Source organism: Anolis sagrei, chromosome 6 (genome assembly GCF_037176765.1).
Source record: "Anolis sagrei isolate rAnoSag1 chromosome 6, rAnoSag1.mat, whole genome shotgun sequence".
In the NCBI taxonomy this organism is placed as follows: Eukaryota; Metazoa; Chordata; class Lepidosauria; order Squamata; family Dactyloidae; genus Anolis; species Anolis sagrei.
Genome location: NC_090026.1, coordinates 50,665,946 through 50,688,700, shown reverse-complemented (window position 1 = coordinate 50,688,700; position 22,755 = coordinate 50,665,946). Strand labels below are relative to the sequence as shown.

The following is a 22,755-nucleotide window of genomic DNA, read 5'->3' as shown; positions in this document are numbered from 1 at the left end:
GGACTGAACCCAAACTGGCTCCTATTCCCTCCAAAACCCAAAAAGGGGGCGGGACCAGGGAACCTAACTATAATTGACAGGTGGCTTGCCCTATGATTGCAGCAAATTGGGAGCCAGTGGAGTTGGCGCAACAGCGGAGTTGTATGCTCCTTGAGCGATGCTCTTGTTGGTAGCCTGGCTGCTGCCTGCTGAACCATTTGAAGCTTCCAGACAGTTTTCAAAGGCAACCCCACAAAGTAGTCTGATGAGGTTGTAAGATCTACTCTATCAAGGCCTAGCAACGAGTATGCATCTTCTCTCCAGATCGTCATTCAACTTCGAAGCACTTTTTGCCTAGCATGTGGGCACTTTCTCTTTTAACTCTTATTCAGGCACTAGTCAGATGAGCTACGCAGATGTCAGTGGTGCCCCAGGGCTGTCTGTCCCATGTCTGATTTGTCAAAAGATGTGGTAGCAGGCGGAGTGTATGTGCCTGCAATGTCTGCTTCTACAGGCTTGGCGTTTGCCTCTCTTCCTTTTGCCCAGACTGCTTCTTTGGAGTTCTCTCTCCCTTTCCCCCCTCTCTTTCACTCAGTCTTGGATTTCACAACCGGGCAGACAGAACTGAAGAGGACATTACCCAAGCAAAAGGCACCCTGGGCCTTGTAAAGTGGATGTGCCGTGAAGAACAGAGGGCTCTGGCTGCCTGGCAGGGTGACCTGAGGTGGCCGCCCCAGGGTTACAGAGGTCCTGGTGACTCTGGAAGGGTGTGGGGAGCCAGGGAGGAGACTTGAGCCTCGCTGGGAGCAGGGCTTGCTCCCGAATCTCATTTTTCACATGTCTGCTGCACTCTCGCTACCAGCTCTGTCAGAGGAAAGGAGGCGCTTCCTGTTATTCCAATCCAAATCTCAAGCTGAACACAGGAGGGAGCAGGCAGCTGTAGAGCAGAGTGGCAGGGTGAGCAAAGATGGAAGGCCAGTGCCTGCCTTTGCAACTGCTTCTACTGGTCTTTACAGGTACGTACTTTGGGGCATAGACAGCATAGACTCACAGCATAGACAGCTGTGAGTAGCTTTGCTTCTCTAATGGGGGAGATTGGAGCTTATCCTTACCGATTGTCTGCAGTAGGCAAGGGGGTGGCAACTCTACAGGTCAGCTCAATTTGTGAGCCTGGCGCTCAACTCTTTCATTGACCCCATTTATTATTATCTGTTCTTGTCATCTCGCGGGCACCATCTTAACAATCTGTGCATGTGAATCACACACTTCTTTTGCTCAGTTCTGTATCACATCCCTCACTTTCACACTTCACACTAGCTGCAACGTTTGTTCCTTCTGTGTTCTTCGCTAACTATTACATTCTCGACCCTTCCCCTAATCTGGTTTGTCTGGTATTTTTCCATCTCGAGGGTGACTTCTTTGCCAACATCAAGTGAATTTTCCTCTACAGTCCATTCCGACACCAATTTTGGGGATGATTTCCTAAACCTAGGATAGGAATGCTTTATTTTGTATTATGAAATGCTTTATTTTTCAGGTTCAGTGCAATGGATGAAAAGAGCACTCTTGTGGCAATCTCTTATTTCTGACTAGCCGTCCCCTGCCATGCATTGCTGTGGTCCACTTTGGTGGTCATGGGGGTTCTGTGTGGGAGGTTTGGCCCAATTCTGTCGTTGGTGGGGTTCAGAATGCTCTGTGATTGTAGGTGAACTACAAATCCCAGCAACTACAACTCCCAAATGTCAAGATTCTATTTTCCCCAAACTCCACCAGTGTTCACATTTGGGCATATTGAGTATGTGCGTAGAGTTTGATCCAGGTCCATCCTTGTTTGAGTCCACAGTGCTCTCTGGATGTAGTTGAACTACAAGTCCAAAACCAAAGGACACTGCCCACCAAACCCTTCCAGTATTTTCTGTTGGTCATGAGAGAACTGTGTGTCAAGTTTGGTTCAGTTCCATTGTTGGTGGGGTTCAGAATGCTCTTTGACTGTAGGTGAACTATAAATCCCAGCAACTACAACTCCCAAATGACAAAATCAATTTTTTGAGTGAAGGACATACATTGGGTTGTTAGGTGTCATGTGTCCAAATTTGGTGTCAATTCGTCCAGTGGTTTTTGAGTTCTGTTAATCTCACAAATGAACATTACATTTTTATTTATATAGATGGGTTTTTAATAAGTAAATTTGGCAGAGAGTGGGGAACAAGTCTTAGAACCCTAGAGCTGCAAGAGTCCCAAAGTTCCTGTTTCCCACCAGAGCCATTTCCCTTTTGCCCCTGCCCCCATTTCACTCAATCTGAAACATGGCATTACCTAGTAGAGGGCAGGTGCATTTGTCACTGGGGTTGTAAAGCAAATATATTCAGAACTAGCTGTACCCGTCACGCATTGCTGTGGCCAACCTTCCATCCCTCTTTCTCTTCTTTCTTTCTCTCCTTCCCTCCCTCCCTTCCTCCCTCCCTCCCTCCCTCCCTCCCTCCCTTCCTTCCTTCTTTCCTTCCTTCTCTTCTTCTTCCCTTCCTCCTCCCCACCTTTTCTTTCCCTTCCTCTTTCTCCCCTTTCTTCCTTCTCTACCTATTCTTGGATAGCAACTCCCAGCAGTCCTCCTGATCTATCTATCTATCTATCTATCTATCTACCTACCTACCTACCTACCTACCTACCTATCTCTATCTAATCTATCTATCTCAGCGTTTCTCAGCCTGGGGGTCAGGACCCCTGAGGGGGTCATGAGAGGGTGTCAGAGGGATCACCAAAGACCATCAGAAAACACATATTTCTGATGGTCTTAGGAACACAGTGCTCTCCGGAGGTAGGTGAACTACATCTCCCCTAAATCACTGTCAATTCCTCCCAAATCCCTGCAGTATTTTCTGTTGGTTATGGGGGTTCTATGTGGGAAGTTTGGCCCAATTCTATCATTGGTGGGGTTCAAGGGGGACTTTGAGTGTAGGTGAACTATTAATCCCAGCAACTACAGTTCCCAAATGTCAAGACCTCTTTTTCCCAAACTCCACTAGTGTTCACATGTGAGCATATTGAGTATCTGTGCCAGGTTTAGTCCAGATCCATCATTGTTTGAGTCCACAGTTCTCTCTGGATGTAGGTGAACTACAACTCCAAAACTCAAGGTCAATGCCCACCAAAACCTTCCAGTGTTTTCTGTTGGTCATGGGAGTTCTGTGTACCAAGTTTGGTTCAATTCCCTCATTGGTGGAGTTCGGAATGCTCTTTGATTGTAGGTGTACTATAAATCCCAGCAACTACAACTCCCAAATGACAAAATCAATTATCCCCCCCCCCCCCCAACTCCACCAGTATTCAAATTTGGGCATATCACATATTTATATCAAATACATCCTGCATATGAGATATTTCTATGATGATTCATAACAGTAGCAAAATGACAGTTGTGAAGTAGCAACAAAAATAATTTTATGGTCGGGGGCCACCACAACATGAAGAACTGTATTAAGGGTCACAGCATTAGGAAGGTTGAGAAACACTGATCAATCTGGAGGATTGCTTGGAGTTTCAGCCAAGGAATAGGAAATTGATAATATGCAGGGATTGGGATGCTGTCAAAGAAATCCAAGGAGAAGAAAGCTTACAGCTTGGAAGAAGTACATTTGGACCATCCTCCTCTCCTAAAGGGCCTGGTCTAGGGGATGCTGGGAGCTGTAGTCCAGAAGAGAGTGTGGATATGCTATTGTGCGTTTTGTTTGCCAGGAGAGTCATTTTTGCGCATGCGCTGTAGCGTCTTTTTGCTTTCTTTTCTTTTAAAGCCCTTTTTGCTGTGTTTTTCAGTGTTTTTATGAGTGATGATCATTTATTGGACTGATAGGTATATTGTGTCCAAATCTGGTGTCAATTCGTCCAGTGGTTTTTGAGTTATGTTAATCCCACAAACTAACATTACATTTTTATTTATATAGATGTCTCAAGCAAGTAATCCAAAACCCACATGTTGTGGAGTAGAGCAATAATAATAATAATAATAATAATAATAATAATAATAATAACAACAACACTTTATTTGTACCCCGCTACCATCTCCCCAAAGGACTTGGTGCGGCTTACATGAGGCCGAGCCCAAACACAATAGGAGCAATAATAACAACAATACAAGCAATTAAAAAGCATAGACAATAAAATACACAATATTATCAATAAGACAACATACAATTAAAAACAGTGGGAAGGCCAAATGTAGAGTTAAAATTGGAAATAATGCTGGGACATGGACGAACTACAAGAGAGGAGATTCCATCTGAACATAAGGAAGAACTTCCTGACTGTGAGAGCCGTTCAGCAGTGGAACTCTCTACCCCAGAGTGTGGTGGAGGCTCCTTCTTTGGAAGCTTTTAAACAGAGGCTGGATGGCCATCTGTCAGGGGTGATTTGAATGCAATATTCCTGCTTCTTGGCAGGGGGTTGGACTGGATGGCCCATGAGGTCTCTTCCAACTCTATGATTCTATGAAAGGTGATACCGGTGTTTGTAGAAGGGCATATAATCAGACCTAAAGAAATGTAAAGTGCTTTGGAGGACAAATGTAAAGTGCTTTGGAGGATAAATGTAAAGTGCTTTGGAGGACAAAGTGCTATGGGATCATTATTCCGGGAAGGCACACTGGAACAGCCACGTCTTCAAGCTCCTCCTGAAGACTGCCAGAGTTGGGGCCTATCTGATGTCTTTAGGGAGTGAGTTCCAGAGTCGAGGGGCCACCACCGAAAAGGCCCTCTCTCTCATCCCCACCAATCACGCCTGCGATTCTGGTGGGATCGAGAGCAGGGCCTCTCCAGATGATCTTAGGGATCGTGTTTATACTCTCAGGGGAAGAGTCTGGGTCAGAAAAATGTCTTTCTAGTCCAAGATACGGAAATTAGACATAGTCTGAGGTGCATTATGCCTAAATACCCTGAAGGCACCAGATCCTGACTGCTATGGGAAACTACACAGTGACAGGGCTAGTACTTGGATTGGAGACTGCTAGCAAACATCAGAGAATGTAGGCTATGCTGTCTGCCTTCCATATTCACAGATTCTGTATCCATGATTTCTGCCATTCATGGCTTGAAAACATTTTTTTTTAAAATTCCATTTCATATAAGGGATACCATTTTACTAGAACATTAGCTTGAGCATCCATGGAGGATCCTGGACCCAAAGCCCAGCAGATACCAAGGGCCCACTGAATTTCTGATGATGGCCATGGTCTCTGAATGTATCTTGCCAAGAAAACCCTATGATAGGGTCACCACAAATCAGAGTTGACTTGAAGAAACATAACAACAATAATGAGGATGTGTGGACTATATTAGCTGAGCCAGCTAAAGCAAAGTCTACATCTATGTGCCCTGTAGCATCCGGTCCCTGGGTGTAGCAGTTCTTTAACCTCCAGAGGAAATGTGTGTAGGAGGCTCCCTTCCTTCCCTAACAGGCTGCAAAGCATGGATTAGCTAACACAAAATAAACCATATTGGCCCATAAGGAAAATTCCCAGATGTGCAGACAGTATCTTCATTGGGATCAAGCAAATGTGCACGTTGTTGTGGGTAAACATTTGAAACCATACAAAATATTACCCACCCACCCCACTCCCCACACAAAAACAGCAACAACAACTAGGCATCAGTCAGACAGAAGAGAAGAAGAAATGGAAGAAGTGGAACTATAATTAATTTGATTTTTAATAATAATAATAATAATAATAATAATAATAATAATAATTAATAATAATAATAATGGGTTGTTGTAGGTTTTCCGGGCTATATGGCCATGTTCTAGACGTTTCGCCTGCATCTATGGCAAGCATCCTCAGAGGTAGTGAGGTCTGTTGGAAGTAGGAAAATGGGTTTATATCTGTGGAAAGACCAAGGTGGGACAAAGGACTTTTGTCTGCTGGAGCTAGGTGTGAAACAAAAGTCCTTTGTCCCACCCTGGTCTTTCCACAGATATATAAACCCATTTTCCTACTTCCAACAGACCTCACTACCTCTGAGGATGCTTGCCATAGATGCAGGCGAAACATCAGGAGAAAATGCCTCTAGAACATGGCCATATAGCCCGGAAAACCTACAACAACCCAGTGATTCCGGCCATGAAAGCCTTCGACAATACAATAATAATAATAATAATAATAATAATAATAATAACTTTATTTATACCCTGCCACCATCTCCCCAATGGGGACTCGGGGCGGCTGACATGAGGCCAAGCCCAAACAACAAATTACAATAAAATAAGATACAAGTTACAATAAAATAAACAACATTGCAGTAAAACACAGAACATATGAGTACAATAAACAAAGTACAAAAAAATATGTTTACAAAAAAAAAAGAGAGAGAGAGAGTATGTAGAATATGATTCCAAGGCGGCTCAACCCATTACGCAAAGTAAGCATTTGCAGTATAGTTGATTTTGCCCAGGGGCGCTCTTGAGGTGCTCTTGGGGGAAAAATAGACCTTGACAATGAACGAAATCACACCAAATTTGGCAACAAAACATCTCACTACACAAGGAGTTACCATCACTCAAAAAATTATGATTTTGTCATTAAGTTGCTAGGATTTATAGTTCACCTACATTCAAAGAGCATTCTGAACTCCACCAATGATGGAATTGAACCAAATATGGCACACTTCCATCTTAAAACCTTCTGTCCCCATCTTCTTCTATATAAATAAAAATGTAATGTTAGTTTGTGGGATTAACATAAGTCAAAAACCACTGGATGAATTGCCGCTAAATTTGGCCACTAGACACTTACTAACGCAAGGAGTGACCATCACTCAAAAAATTGAGTTTGTCATTTGGGAGTTCTAGTTGCTGTGATTTATAGTTAGCCTACAATCAAAGAGCATTCTGAAACCCACCAACAATAGAATTGGTCCAAACCTCCCACACAGAATATTGGTAGGGTTGGGGGGGGGGGGGGAATTGATATTGTCATTTTGGAGTTGTCGTTGCTGGGATTTATAGTTCACCTTAACTCAAAGAGCATTCTGAACTCCACCAATGATGGAATTGAACCAGACTTGGCACACAGGACTCTCATGACCAACAGAAAATATTGGAAGGGTTTGGTGGGCATTGACCTTGAGCTTGGGAGTTGTAGTTCATCTACATCCAGAGAACACTGTGGACTCAAACAATGATGGATCTGGACCAAACTTTCCACGAATACTCCATATACTCTATATGCCCAAATATGAACACAGATGGAGTTTGGGAAAAACAGACCTTGACATTTGGGAATTGTAGTTACTGGGATTTATAGTTCACCTACAATCAAAGAGCATTCTGAACCCCACTAACAATAGAATTGGTCCAAACCTCCCACACAGAACCCCCTTGACCAACGGAAAATATTGTGTTTTCTGGTAGTCTTTGGCAACCCTTCTGATACCCCTCACATATATTAGAAACCAACACTTTCTCATTACTTTATTTTTGAGATCACCAGACTGGGCCACAGCAACGCGTGGCAGGGGACGGCTAGTAAATAATACATTACTTCAATATTAAGTCATATATTTGTGACTTGTGAGTATTTGTTCCATGCCTACCTGGTTGCCCACCCCATAGATTCCAAATCTTGGGGTTTTATTAAGGACTAATTTCTTTTTTGGTTTCGAGTCCAATGTGATTCTGTGATCCTGCAAAAGGCCTAATCATTTTTGTTCAAAATTGTACACTTTTATTAGCAAAAAATCCTTCTTCAACTTCATTCCTCTACCTTCTGTTATCTACAGTGACTATGGGGCTTGATGCTTATTCTGGGACAGTGGCATCTCCCAGCAATGCCAGCTTGTCTTTGGAAGGAGGACCAAATGTTACAACTTCAAGCTATCAAGGGAACGTAGATAGAAACGCAACAACAATTGATCTTGGTGAGTTCTATTACGAGTTATTTAGGCTGGATAAGCAAACGTTTTTCCGCCCCCCTCTCAAAAAAATTTAGGCAATTCACTGGAGATGAATCATGAGAGTGTCCAAATGGAAGTACTACATCTCCGTACATTATTAAACTGAGGAAACCATGACTGTAAGTTGTGATTATGGTCAGGGGCGGCTCGTCCATTACACGAAATAAGTGGTCGCAGAACACTTTCTTTTGCCAGGGGCGCAGTGGCGCCTCTATAAATGCCCCTTGGCCGCCACTTGAGGAGCGCCCCTTCGGCTCACAACAGCCCTAGCAGTCCGGGGGGAGCCTCGGCTTTATTGCCTCGCTGCTGGGCGATCCTTTTCCCAAAGGGGCCGGGCCCTTGAGCCTCACCTAGCCCCTCTCGTTCCTGCTCCACCCGGCCACTGGGTGTGTGAGCAGAGCCGGTGCTCAATTGTTCTCCGCGTTCGATCCCTTCCCCATGACTGGCTCCCTTTCCCAATCCCCCAGCGCTCCACCCGCCTCCTCTCCTCTCCCTAATCTGCGGGTGGGCCAAGGGGTGGAGCCACCGCGCCTGGCCTGCTTCGGGTCCGGAGGCGTGTCTGAAGACCCCAGCATGTGCACCAAAGGTTGCCTCTTCTCCTGACTTTCTCTTCAGCCATTGGGACCAAGAGAGAGAGAGAGAGAGCCCCTCCGGCTGGAGGTATCTCCCACCTCCGCTCCCTCCTTTGTTTTTGCGCCTACCTTCAGGAAAGGCGGGCATCTCCACCTCTCTCTCTCTCTCTTGATCCCAATGGCTGAGGAGAAAGTCAGGAGAAGAGGTGACTTTTGGTGCACACGCCGGGGTCTTCAGGCACGCCTCCAGACCCAAAGCGGGCCAGGCAAGGGAGCAAGTGCGGCAAGTGTAGTTACGGGGATGTATAGTTCACCTAACAATCAAAGAGCATTCTGAACTCCAGCAGTGATGGAATTGAACCAAATATGGCACAAAGAACTCCCACGATGAACAGAAAATATATATCAATGATTGGTTGGGGGGGGGGGGATACTGTTTGCTTACCGTTGAAAATTACCTAGGGCCGCCTCTGATTATGGTCACAAATCTTACTGACTATAAAAAGGCAAGACAAAAATGGTGGAAGAGTATACTAGCAGCTGCCACTCTTGATGCCTATGCATTAAAGACTGGCTGCAGTGTTATTCATCACACCAGAGAATCAATCCACTTAAAATCCAGTCTCTGCCTCCTCCAGAATTTTGAGGTTTGTACTATAGTGAGGCTGTTAAAGGCTCCTCCCTAAACTACAAACCCGAGAATTCTGCAGGAGGCAGAAACCAGATTTAAAGTGGATTCATTCTCTACTGTGCTGAGACCCTTAGTAGGTGTTCCTGGCGAGTATACATAATGCACTCTTGTCCTGTTTTGGTGCTTGCCAGAGGCATATCGTTGGTCACAGTGGGAACAGACTGATGGTCTCACTCTAAACAGACCCTTTGGTCTTCTCCAGCAAGGCACTTCTGATGTTCTTCTGACACAAGAACTTGGAAGTTGTTGAGTTGGGGGTTCTGATGTCGGTGAACATGGACATCGAATATTTCCTTTGACAGATGACATGCTTATCATTATGAAAAAATAGGAATTGCAATTTTGGATCAGACCTTTTGCTCATTTAGCACCTTATGTCTGGCGGGGACGAGACACAGGGCCTTCTCGGCTGTAGCCCCCGCCTGTGGAACTCGCTTCCCATTGTCATTTAGGAAGAAATTGAAGTCGTGGTTCTGGGACCAGGCTTTTGGACAACAGACACTTTGGACATGGAATTGGATATGGAATTGACTGGAATGATGATACAGCTATTAATACTTTTTTTTACTGTCTTAATGAATGTTTCACTTATTGTATTGTTGAAGGCTTTCATGGCCAGAATCACTGGGTTGTTGTAGGTTTTTTGGGCTATATGGCCATGGTCTAGAGGCATTATCTCCTGACATTTTGCCTGCATCTATGGCAAGCATCCTCAGAGGTAGTGAGGTCTGTTGAAACTAGGAAAAAAGGGGTTTATATTAGGCTTGGGTAACCACGGAAAAATTTGGTTCTAAACTCGCTTCGTTTTTAAAAGAATTCCGAAATTTTCCTTTAAAAAAGTTCGAAATATACGAAATTTCGTAAAATTACGAATCGATTCGTTAATGGCGGACGCGATTGCGCAATATGCTAAAAAACCCTCCAAATGGGACAGGGGGAACTTCTGAAGCTTCCCTCTCCCTCTGTTGTTGACTGTTGGTGTGATAATTTATTTTTTATCACTGATAAAACAAACAACAACTATAAAACTTGCACCAGACATACGGAAATAATTACGAAACAATTACGAAACAATTTCGAAACAATTTTGAACCAATTACGAAACAATTACGAAACAATGCGAAATAAATTGGAAAAATTGTTTCGATTTTTAATTACTCCTCACAGTAGTCCTGCATGGCTCACTATTGGATCGTAAGCTAATTTAAATACGAATTAATAACGAATTACGAAATTAACGAACGAAACCGCCCAAGCCTAGTTTATATATCTGTGGATGACCAGGATGTGACAAAGGTCTCTTGTCTGCTGGAGTTAGGTGGGAATGTTTCAACTGATCACCTTGATTAGCATATAATGGCCTGACAGTGCCTAGAGCAAACTTTTGTTGAGATGTCCTTGTTTGTTTCCTCTCTGTTGTTGTGCTGTTGTAATTTTAGAGTTTTTTTAAATACTGGTAGCCAGATTTTGTTCATTTTCATGGTTTCCTCCTTTCTGTTGAAATTGTCCACATGCTTGTGGATTTCAATGGCTTCTCTGTGTAGTCTGACATGGTGGTTGTGAGAGTGTTCCAGCATTTCTGTGTTCTCAAATAAAATGCTGTGTCCAGGTTGGTTCATCAGGTGTTCTGCTATGGCTGATTTCTCTGGTTGAAGTAGTCTGCAGTGCCTTTCATGTTCCTTGATTCGTGTTTGGGCAGTGCTGCGTTTGGTGGTCCCTATGTAGAGTTGTCCACAGCTGCATGGTACACAGTAGACTCCTGCAAATGTGAGAGGATCCCTCTTGTCCTTTGCTGAACGTAGCATTTGTTGGATTTTCTTGATGGGTCTGTATCTATTGCCTAGAGCAAACTTTTGTTGGGAGGTGATTAGATGTCTGCAGGAGAGAATGCCTTTAGACCATGGCCATATAGCCCAAAAAAACCTACAACAACCCAGTTTCACTTATTGTTTTAATTCTTATTATATCGCTCTGTTATATGTAGTGGCATCGAATTGCTGTCAAATGTAAGCCACCCTGAGTCCTCCTTCAGGGGTTGAGAAGGAACGGGATAGAAATACCAGAAATAAATAAAATAAATTATGTTCTGGCAAATAATAATAATAATAATAATAATAATAATAATAATAATAATTGTGTGTAGAGAAAGAACAAAACTAAAGGTGAAATAGTCTCAACTCGCCCGTTGGAAAGCTTTAGAAGTAAATGAAAAAAAATCATGTACTATACACCTGCGAAACGTGGACTGTCTACAGACATCATATGCAACTCCTGGAATGATTCCATTCCAGGAGTGAAAAATCCTGCAAATCTCTTGGGAAGACAGACGGACAAATATCAGCATGCTGGAAGAAGCAAAGACCACCAGCATTGAAGCGATGGTCCTCTGCCATCAACTCTGCTGTCCTGGACACGTTATCCAAATGCCTGATCACCGTCTCCCAAAGCAGTTACTTTACTCTGAACTCAAGAATGGAAAAATAAATGTTGGTGGACAGGAAAAGAGATTTAAAGATGGGCTTAAAGCCAAACTCTAAAACTGTGGCATAGACACTGAGAACTGGGAAGCCAAGAATTGAGCGCTCTAACTGGAGGTCAGCTGTGACAAGCAGTGCTGCAGAATTCGAAGAGGCACGAATGGAGGGTGAAAGGGAGAAATGTGCTAAGAGGGAGACACATCAAGCCAACCCTGACTGGGACTGCCTTCTGTCTGGAAACCAATGTCCTTACTGGGGGAGAATGTGCAGATCAAGAATAGGACTTCGCAGCCACCTACAGACCCACCACCACGATACCAAATCTGGAAGGCAATCATCCTTGAACTACGAGGGATTGCCTAAGAAAATGAAGAAGAATAAAGTTGATGAAGGGATACATCTCAGAATGCATCAAGACCAGTATTTTGGCATGGTGGTTGTTTTTGTCTGACTAACTACTTTCGAGTATAAATTAAAAGAAACAATAGCCTTTAATCTAATTCCATGCAGGAAGCAGGGAGTGAATGCATTTGTGTGATCTTTAGAGTGCCAAACCTTGGAAACTTGGCAAGAGCACCTTGTTGCATAACTTGCAGGAGTTTGAACCTCTCTGAAGTACAAGTACTGATTTTAAGTTTTTCCAACTCCCACTTGGATTTCCTTCTTACATTGTATCATATTAGCAGTGAGATTTTAGCTAATATTCTGTTAGTGAAAGATATGTGAAATGTGTGCGATAGGTGCAAGGCAAATTGTTTGCCAGCAGGTGTTTTCTGCTGACAGGGGCTAAACTGGAATTGATCATGTATCAACATTGCACATTTTGAGCACCACCATAGCAAAGCAAAATAAGGGGAGAGAGTGTTGCATAGTGGCATCAGTGTTGGACGGCCCCTTCTACACTGCCTTATAATCCAGATTATCAAAGCAGATAACCCATACTATCTTCTTTGAACTGGATTATATGAGTCTACACTGCCATATAATCCAGTTCAAAACAGATAATCTGGATTTTATATGGCAATGTAGAAGGGGTCCTAATTTCCAGGTGATATGGCAAGTAGACTCCAGCAATACATGGCGCGAGAGTTACAAGATGTACAAGCTGGGTTTAGAAAAGGCAGAGGGAGTTTCAGAAAAACATTAGGCTTGGGCGATCCAGTTCGTTAATTTCGTAATTCGTTATTAATTCGTATTTAAATTAGCTTACGATCCAATATCGAACCATGCAGGAATAGTGTGAGGAGTAATTAAGAATCGAAACAATTTTTCCAATTTTTGTAATTATTTTGTAATTATTTCGTAATTATTTTCGTATGTCTGGTGCAAGATTTACAATCTCGCATTTACCCCACTTCCGGTCCCTTTGCTCTGCTGCTTCCCTCCTCTTTCCTCATGCTTTTTCTTGCCTCACTCTAATATACAATACTATAATATAATATATAATATAATAATAATATAATATAATATAATATAATATATATTATATTATTATAATACTATTATATTATAGTATTGTATATATTATATTATTATATTATATATTTTATTACTATATTATTATATTATATTATAATTGTATAATATAATATAATATATTATAATATAAAGTAATATAATATAATAATATAATATAATATACAATAATATAATATAATAATAATATAATATATTATAATATAATATAATACTATATAATATATAATATAATATAATATAATAAGTTCTTGTGGGTTTTTTCAGGTTATAGGGCCATGTTCTAGAGGCATTTCTCCTGACGTTTCGCCTGCATCTATGGCAAGCATCCTCAGAAGTAGTGAGGTCTGTTGGAATTAGGACAATGGGTTTATATATCTGTGGAATGGCTGGGGTGGGGCAAGGAGCTCTTCCCTGCTGGAGCTAGGTGTGAATGTTTCAACTGATCACCTTCATTAGCATTTGAAGGCGTGGCTGAGCCTGGGAAAATCCCCTGTTGAGAGGTGTTAAGATGTGCCTGGTTGTTTCCTCTCTGCTGTTTTGCTGTTGTAATTTTAGAGTTTTTTAATATTCTAATAATATATAATATAATAATAATATAATATAATATACAATAATATAATATAACAACATTATAATATAATATACAACAATATAATATAATAATATTATAATAATATAATATAATATAGTTGTTTTTTGTGTTTTCACACCAACAGTCAACAACTGTTGGAGGGAGAGGGAAGCTTCAGAAGTTCCCCCTGTCCCATTTGGAGGTTTTTTTAGCATATTGCGCAATCGCGTCCACCATTAACGAATCGATTCGTAATTTACAAAATTTCAGAAAATTCGAAATTTTGAAATCTTAAATTCCGGCAGTCCTCAGAATTTAGAAACGCTAGCGCACCCTAGAAACAAAACGAGTTTAGAACCAATTTTTTTCTTGATCGCCCAAGCCTAAAAAACATCTATTTCTGTTTTATTGACTATTCTAAAGCCTTTGACTGTGTGGATCATAATAAATTGTGGCAAGTTCTTAGTGGGATGGGCATACCAAATCACCTTGTCTCTCTCCTGAGGAATCTGTATAAGGACCAAGTAGCAACAGTAAGAACTGACCACGGAACAACAGACTGGTTCAAGATTGGGAAAGACGTACGGCAGGGTTGTATACTCTCATCCAATCTATTCAACTTGTATGCAGAACACATCATACTATGTGCGGGGCTGGATGAATGCAAGGCTGAGGTTAAATTGCTGGAAGAAACATTAACAATCTCAGATATGCAAATGACACCACTTTGATGGCCGAAAGCGAGGACGAGCTAAGGAGCCTTCTAATCAAGGTGAAAGAAGAAAGCGCAAAAGCTTTGTTTCAGTTAAACATCAAAAAAACAAAGATTATGGCAACAAGAATGATTGACAACTGGGAAATAGAGGGAGAAAACGTGGAGGCCGTGACAGACTTTGTATTTCTAGGTGCAAAGGTTACTGCAGACCCAGACTGCAGCCAGGAAATCAGGAGATGCTTACTTCTTGGGAGGAGAGCAATGTCCAGTCTCGACAAAATAGTGAAGAGTAGAGACATCACACTGGCAACGAAGATCTGCATAGTTAAAGCAATGGTTTTTCCCGTAGTAACCTATGGATGTGAGAGCTAGACCATAGGGAAGGCTGAGCGAAGGAAGATAGATGTTTTTAAACTGTGGTGCTGGAGGAAAGTTCTGAGAGTGTCTTGGACAGCGAGAATATCCAACCAGTCCATACTTCAAGAAATAAAGTCTGATTGCTCATTGGAGGGCGACTAAAATTATCAAGGGTCTGGAGAACAAGCCCTATGAGGAGCGGCTTAAGGAGCTGGGCATGTTTAGCCTGAAGAAGAGAAGGCTGAGAGGAGATATGATAGCCATGTATAAATATGTGGGAGGAAGCCACAGGGAGGAGGGAACAAGCTTGTTTTCTGCTTCCTTGGAGACTAGGATGCGGAACAATGGCTTCAAACTACAAGAGAGGAGATTCCATCTGAACAGGAGGAAAAACTTCCTGACTGTGAGAGCTGTTCAGCAGTGGAACTCTCTGCCCCGGAGTGTTGTGGAGGCTCCTTCTTTGGAAGCTTTTAAACAGAGGCTGGATGGCCATCTGTCAGGGGTGATTTGAATGCAATATTCCTGCTTGTTGGCAGGGGGTTGGACTGGATGGCCCATGAGGTCTCTTCCAACTCTTTGATTCTATGATTCTATGGAGGGAAGAATAGTAGAGGCCAAGATGAAGTACTTTGGCCACATCATGAGAAGAAAGGAAAGCTTAGAGAAGACAATGATGCTGGGGGAAAAGGAAGGAAAAAGGAAGAAGGGCCGACCAAGGGCAAGATGGATGGATGGATGGGATCCTTGAAGTGACTAGCTTGACCTTGAAGGAGCTGGGGGTGCTGACGGCCGACAGGGAGCTGGTCCATGAGGTCACGAAGAGTCAGAAACGACTGAACGAATGAACAACAACAATGGCAAGTAGCAGGCTTCTGGTATTATTCATAATCTACAATAGGTTCATGTAGATCTAGGCAGTCTTTCGGGCATCCTGCTTCAGATTGTTCATAGGTTAAAAGTTGCTTCTTAAATTGGGCTGGTAGATTTTATTTATTTATTTATTTATTTATTTATTACTGTGCTTATATACCGCCTTTTCTCAGCCTAAATCGGCGACTCAACGCGGTTTACAACACAACGACAAGCAGCAATATTCCATTAAAAAGCATAAAAACACATACACAATACACAATATTATCGGGCCACCAATAATAATCCAATGCATCTCTTAATTGTAGTCGCAATCCAATTTCGTCGTCTGTGATTAACCAATCCTTGTTCATCAGTTTCGTTGCACCGGATTAATCGAATGCTTGTTTAAACATCCATGTCTTCAACCTTTTTCGAAATACCATCAGCGAAGGGGCTGATCTCACCTCTATGGGGAGGGCATTCCAAAGCCGAGGGGCCACCACAGAAAAGGCCCTGTCTCTCGTTCCCGCCAGCCGCACCTGTGAAGCAGGCGGGATAGAGAGCAGGGCCTCCCCAGAAGATCTTAGGGTCCTGGTGGGCTGATAGGCCGAGATACGTTCGGATAGATAAGTTGGGCCAGAACCGTTTAGGGCTTTAAAGGCCAGCGCCAGCACTTTGAATTGGGCCCGGTAGCAAATCGGCAGCCAGTGGAGCTGGTACAGCAGAGGAGTTGTATGCTCCCTGCGCCCCGCTCCGGTTAGTATCATGGCTGCCGACCGTTGGACTAATTGGAGCTTCCGAGCCGTCTTCAAAGGCAACCCCACGTAGAGATCAATAAGAAGTCAGAGAGGTCCATCCATATTATTGTGATCGACAAAGCACACTTGGGAAATGCTTAGCTGTTACTTTTTGCATTGTGGAAAAATGAGGGGCACTGCTCATTATGTTTTATTTTCTTTCTTTTCTAGATGCTATCTATGATTACTTTGCAGAAGGTTGCTGGGCGAAATTTTACCGCCACATGAGTAATATCAGCAAAGAGCACTGGTGTGAGTGGAGGGCCATTGGCAGGTACAGAGAACTACGTTTTGTTCTGGGTATTGCATTAAGCAAATGCTTAATGGCTATTGAGCAAATTAGAGATATATCCATGTTTTAAAAATTCCATTCTCTGACTTGGACACTTGAGATCTTAATTTTGATATTCAAAACAAAATAAAGGCTCACTTCTTCTATCACTTTGATAGAATGGTGGTGGTGATGTGTGTGTATGTGGTTTTACAAGGTCTTAAACCTTCTCTGCCAAAAGAATGTCGATGCCTCACCAAACTACAAATCCCAGGATTGCATAGCATTGATTCATGGCAATTAAATTAGGGATGGCATCCCTCAAACAAGAGCTGCTGAAGCAGCTTCCCCTATTGCTTTTGCTCAGCTCTAAGATTACTGTATTACATAAATCTAATGCACACCCTATTTTTGACAAAGTAATTTAGCTAAAAAAAAGTGAGCATTACATTTGAGTAAATAGGGTAGTTTTTAAAGACCCCCATGGTAGAGAGAAAACTGCTAAAATGACTCATAGCTTTCTTCAAGAATGAAATTACCAAGGAATTACATCTAAGACCACTTCTCCAATGCCATATAAAACCCAGATTATCTGCTTTCAACTTGATTATATAGCACTGTCTTAGAACATGTTATAGAACTCCAATATGCTGATGACAATGTCATCTGTGCGCATTCAGAAGAAGACCTACAAGCCACCTTCGCAGAAGCATACGAGAAGCTCGACCTGTCATTGAACATCGAGAAAACCAAAGTGCTCTTCCAGCAGTCACCAGCCAATCCCTCTCCAATGCCAGAAATACAGCTTAATGGTGTAACATTAGTAAATGTTGACCATTTCCACTACCTTGGTAGCCACCTCTCCACAAAAGTCAACATTGACACTGAAATACAACATTGCCTGAGCTCTGCGAGTGCAGCATTTTTCCAAATGAAGCAGAGAGTGTTTGAGGTCTGGGACATCTGTAGGAATACCAAAGTGCTTGTTTATAAAGCGATTGTCCTCCCAACTCTGCTATATGCCTGTGAGACATGGACTATCTACAGACTTCACATTCAACTCCTAGAACGATTCCATCAGCGTTGCCTCCGAAAAATCCTGCAAATCTCTTGGGAAGACAAATGAACAAATGTCAGCATGCTGGAAGAAGCAAAGACCACCAGCATTGAAGCGATGGTCCTCCACCATAAATTCTGCTGGACTGGTCACGTTGTCCAGACGCCCGACCACTGTCTCCCAAAGCAGTTGCTCTACTCCAAACTCAAGAACGGAAAACAGGATGTTGGTGGACAGGAAAAGAAATGTAAAGATGGGCTCAAAGCCAACCTTAAAAACTCTGGCATAAACACTGAGAACTGGGAAGCCCTGGCCCTTGAGCGCTGCAGCTGGAGGTCAGCTGTGACCAGCAGTGCTGTAGAATTTGAAGAGGCACGAATGGAGGGCGAAAGAGAGAAATGTGCCAAGAGGAAGGTGCGTCAAGCCAACCCCGACTGGGACCGCCTTCCACCTGGAAACCAATACCCTGACTGTGGGAGAACATGCAGATCAAGAATAGGGCTCCACAGTCACCTATGGACCCACTGCCAGTACACCGATCTTGGAAGATAATCCTACTCGGACAACAAGGGATCACCTAAGTATGGCAGTGTAGACTCAGATAATCCCGTGAGTCTACACTGCTATATAATCCAGTTCAGAGCAGATAATCTAGATTTTATAAGGCAGTGTAGAAAGGGCCCCAGTTCAAAGCAGATAATATGGATTATCTGATTTCATAATCTGGATTATATGGCAGAGTAGAAGGAGCCTTAAAAGAAGGCAGAGAGTTGTTGTTCAACAATATCTGGAGGACCGGACAGCTGTTATCCCTGCTTTGCCCCCTGTTAATCTGAACACTTTTAAAGATTTGCATCAGAAAGTGTTATTTATAACTGGAAGAACATAAAACATTTATTTTGGCTAATAGGACTGGTTTAGGAAAAGGATGCTAAGGCAGTGGTTCTCAACCTTCCTAATGCCGCGACCACTTAATACAGTTCCTCTTGTTGTGGTGACCCCCAACCATAAAATTATTTCCATTGCTACTTCATAACTGTAATTTTGCAACTGTTATGTATCGTCATATGAATATCTCATATGCAGGATATATTTTCATTCACTGGACCAAATTTGGCACACATACCTGATATGCCCAAATTTGCATACTTGGGGGGGGGGGGGGGATTGATTTTGTCATTTGGGAGTTGTAGTTGCTGGGATTTATAGTTCACCTGCAATCAAAGAGCATTCTGGACTCCACCAATGATGGAATTGAACCAAACTTGGCACACATAACTTCCATGAACAAGAGAAAAATACTGGAAGGGTTTGGTGGGCACTGACCTTGAGTTTTGGAGTTGTAGTTCACCTACATCCAGAGAGCACTGTGGACTCAAACAATGATGGATCTGGACCAAATTGGCACCAATACTCAATATGCTCAAATGTGAACACTAGTAGAGTTTGGGGAAAATAGACCTTGACATTTGGAAGTTGTAGTTGCTGGGATGTATAGTTCCCCTACAATCAAAGAATATTCTGAACCTCACCAACGATAGAATTTGGCCAGACTTCCCACACCGAACCCCCATGACCTGTGCTTTCCGATGGTCTTTGGTGACCCCTCTGACACTCCCTTGTGACCCCCCTTGGGGTCCCGACCCCCAGGTTGAGAACCACTGTGCTAAGGCAATGAGAAAATATGTTCCCACGAGGTAGAAGGTTCTACTGAATTTTCCAGGGCCAGGTTTCTTTTCCCTAAAGCCAAAGAATTAACTTTCTCTGTGTGATTCGTTTCCAGTTAATGCTTCTTCCCCTGGCAATTTTCCTCTGTTTCTTCCTCTCTCTCTTGATTCCACAGACCATACAGCATTTTACGACACTGCTTGGAAACTCTTGCTGATAAGTTGAACTACGGCTTCCCCAATACCTTGGCCGAGGAGTACATTGTGGCCAGCCACCGTCTCTACTTCCGCAACTGCACTTCGGAGCTGCACCCACCACTCCTGGACCCCTCCGAAAATATTTTGTTGCCCCTCATCATAACTCCTATCTGCCTCATTCCTTTCTTGATCACTCTTGTGGTGCTGAAGAGCAAGGATGGTGAAACACAGGCATGAGTCCTGACCTTCACATAGCAATTTTGGAGCGCCCTTGTGCCTTAGTACCTTGTGACACTGTTACAATCCTCATCTCTTGGCCGCCATGGGACTGGCCTCCCCTCATGTGTCAGGAGCACAACCTGGTATGAGCCACTGCATAGGAGCATTACGTTCGAGATCGTGCATGCTAAACTCATTAGTGTGCACTACATGTTGTGGCAGAGAAGGAACAAAGCTGAACCTCTGCTAAAGAAGCAGGTGCGGGCATACGCATACAAAAAATTAAGCCATTTTGTTGCTATTTTAACTACCATAGCTAATTCTGAAGTAACTATGGGATCTGCTCTATATTCTTGGTGAAACCCCCTAGCTCTTTACAGACTTCATGTCTAGAAGTCTGTGCAGAGAAGTCACTATTGTTAAAGTGTATTCATATGATTTGCCCAAAGTTTGTGTATTCTTCTTCTTCTGACAAGGATTTATTTTTCTCTGCAGGCCCGAGTCTCTCTTTTATAGCCACATTCCCATATTGAGGTTACCTACTAATTGTAATGAATGAGCTTCATTCATTATTTTTTTCAAATAGGGTCTTAATTCATCCTTGAATACTTTGTAGTAAATTGCTGTGAAGCCATCCGGGCCCGGAGCTTTAGTAGTATCCAGTTTATTTATGGCCGCATTTATTTCTTGATCTGTTATTTCCTTATTCAGCGTTTCTCTTTTGTTGTTCTGTTAACTAAGCATTAGGCTTGGGCAATCTATGGTTCTAAAGTACTTACAAAACTAAAGTTCTGGTGGTGAAAATTTCAGAACTCTAACAAAACTTTCAAAATTTAATTATGATTTCATTATTGGTGATTTTAATGACAGAACCAATTAGAAACTGCCATTTATTATGAAATTTTGAGAGTTTTGTTAGAGTTCTGAAATTTTCACCACCAGAACTTTAGTTTTGTAAGTACTTTAGAACCATTTAGAACCATGGATTGCCCAAGCCTACTAAGCATGCTTGTTCTGTGTTTTGAAAATTTGAGTATTTTGAAAATTCTCCAAGGAAGCAAAATCGCTTTTGCTCTCCATCTCCAACTGTCTCTTGCTGATTTGAACACTTCACCTTCTATTGTCCTTTTTGTTTCATTGTTCACATGTCCTCTGAAATATTAGGGATTGACTTGAAACAGGTGGGAATGTCTAAACTGAACAATATGCAGAAATATGCAGAAAAAGCAACAAAGAAGACTTCTGGAGTATTTCTGAAAGTGTGCCACAACTGCATTCGGTGTCCATGGTTACTTCCATACAACCTTTAGTCTGATTTTGCATAAGCATTCCATAGAGACAATCTCAACAACAGTTGGTTGAATTGAATTGTCATTCAGTCTGATGTCCTATACTATCTTAACTGATCCTGTTAATTTACTCTGTTTCCATGATATTTCCTGTGCCGTTATACATTGTTATCCACCTTACTAAACCACTTATCCTTTAACTAGTTCATGTAGTGGTCCTCCCTCCTCCACTCCAAAATTAGTCTGCTGTTATTGTTGTTTTACATTGTTTTATGCTGTCTTAATTGTTCTTGCTTTGTTTTTAATTGTATTCTGCCTTGGGCTTGGGCCCCGAGTCCCTTCGGGGAGATGGAGGCGGGGTAGAAAACTAAAGTTCTTCTTACCCTTCTCCTTCTCCTTCTCCTTCTCCTTCCCCTTCCCCTTCCCCTTCCCCTTCCCCTTCCCCTTCCCCTTCCCCTTCCCCTTCCCCTTCCCCTTCCCCTTCCCCTTCCCCTTCCCCTTCCCCTTCCCCTTCCCCTTCCCCTTCCCCTTCCCCTTCCCCTTCCCCCTCCTCCTCCTCCTCCTCCTCCTCCTCCTCCTCCTCCTCTTCTTCTTCTTCTTCTTCTTCTTCTTCTTCTTCTTCTTCTTCTTCTTCTTGGTTGCATTTGAGTGTTGTTTTCAGACGTGTTTCATTCAGATTTGTGTGTCTTTTATTGTTTACAGTCCCACGAGAATCTACAAAGTATTATCCACAGCTATTGTGCTTTTCATTAGTAGTATTTTCCTTGTAGAGAGCCACTATGATATAGTGGTTTGAACATTGGGGTGTGACTCTGGTGACCCAGGTCCAAATCCCTGCTTACCATAGAAACCCACTTTGTGGTCTTTGGAAAATCATACTCTCAGCCTCAGAGGAATGCAAGGGAAACCCACCTTTGAATAAATTATGTTGTTCGCCTTCATGCCAACATAAGTCAGAAACAACTTGAAGGCACAAAAGAATGCAACAGCAACCTTCCCTGTAACCTCTTGTTTCTGGTACTGCTCCCTTTGTCCTTTCTATTGTATCCTGTTCAATATAACAGTGACATTACCGATGAATGTCTTTTTGCATTGTATTTTGCCAGTTCTGATGATCTAAAACAGTGTTTCTCAACCTTCCCAATGCCGTGACCCCTTAATACAGTTCCTCATGTTGTGGTGACCCGCAACCATAACATTTTCGTTGCTACTTCATAACTGTAATTTTGCTACCGTTATGAATTGTAATGTAAATATTCAATATGCAGGATGTATTTTCATTCGCTGCACCAAATTTGGCACAAATATTCGATATACCCACATTTGAGTACTGGTGGGGTTGGAGAGGATTGATTTTGTTATTTGGGAGTTGTAGTTACTGGGATTTATAGTTCACCTAAAATCAAAGAGCATACTGAACTCCACCGACGAAGGAATTGAACCAAACTTGGCACACAGAACTCCCATGACCAAGAGAAAGTACTGGAAGGGTTTGGTGGACATTGACCTTGAGTTTTGGAGTTCTAGTTTACCTACATCCAGAGAGCAGTGTGGACTCAAACAATGATGGATCTGGATCAAACTCTACACAAATTTTCAATATGCCCAATTGTGGACACTGGTGGTT

At 42.5% G+C, this 22,755-nt stretch overlaps 1 protein-coding gene across 1 annotated transcript; it reads left to right on the top strand.

Moving 5' to 3' along the window:
- The first annotated feature begins 498 nt into the window (after positions 1-498).
- On the top strand, positions 499-21,579 carry RAMP2 (receptor activity modifying protein 2). The gene is made up of 4 exons (XM_060781280.2): positions 499-995; positions 7,743-7,880; positions 16,599-16,701; positions 19,599-21,579. The coding sequence occupies exons 1-4, from the start codon at positions 947-949 to the stop codon at positions 19,855-19,857; spliced, it is 549 nt and encodes a 182-aa protein (XP_060637263.2). The 5' UTR covers positions 499-946; the 3' UTR covers positions 19,858-21,579.
- The last annotated feature ends 1,176 nt before the right edge of the window (positions 21,580-22,755 follow it).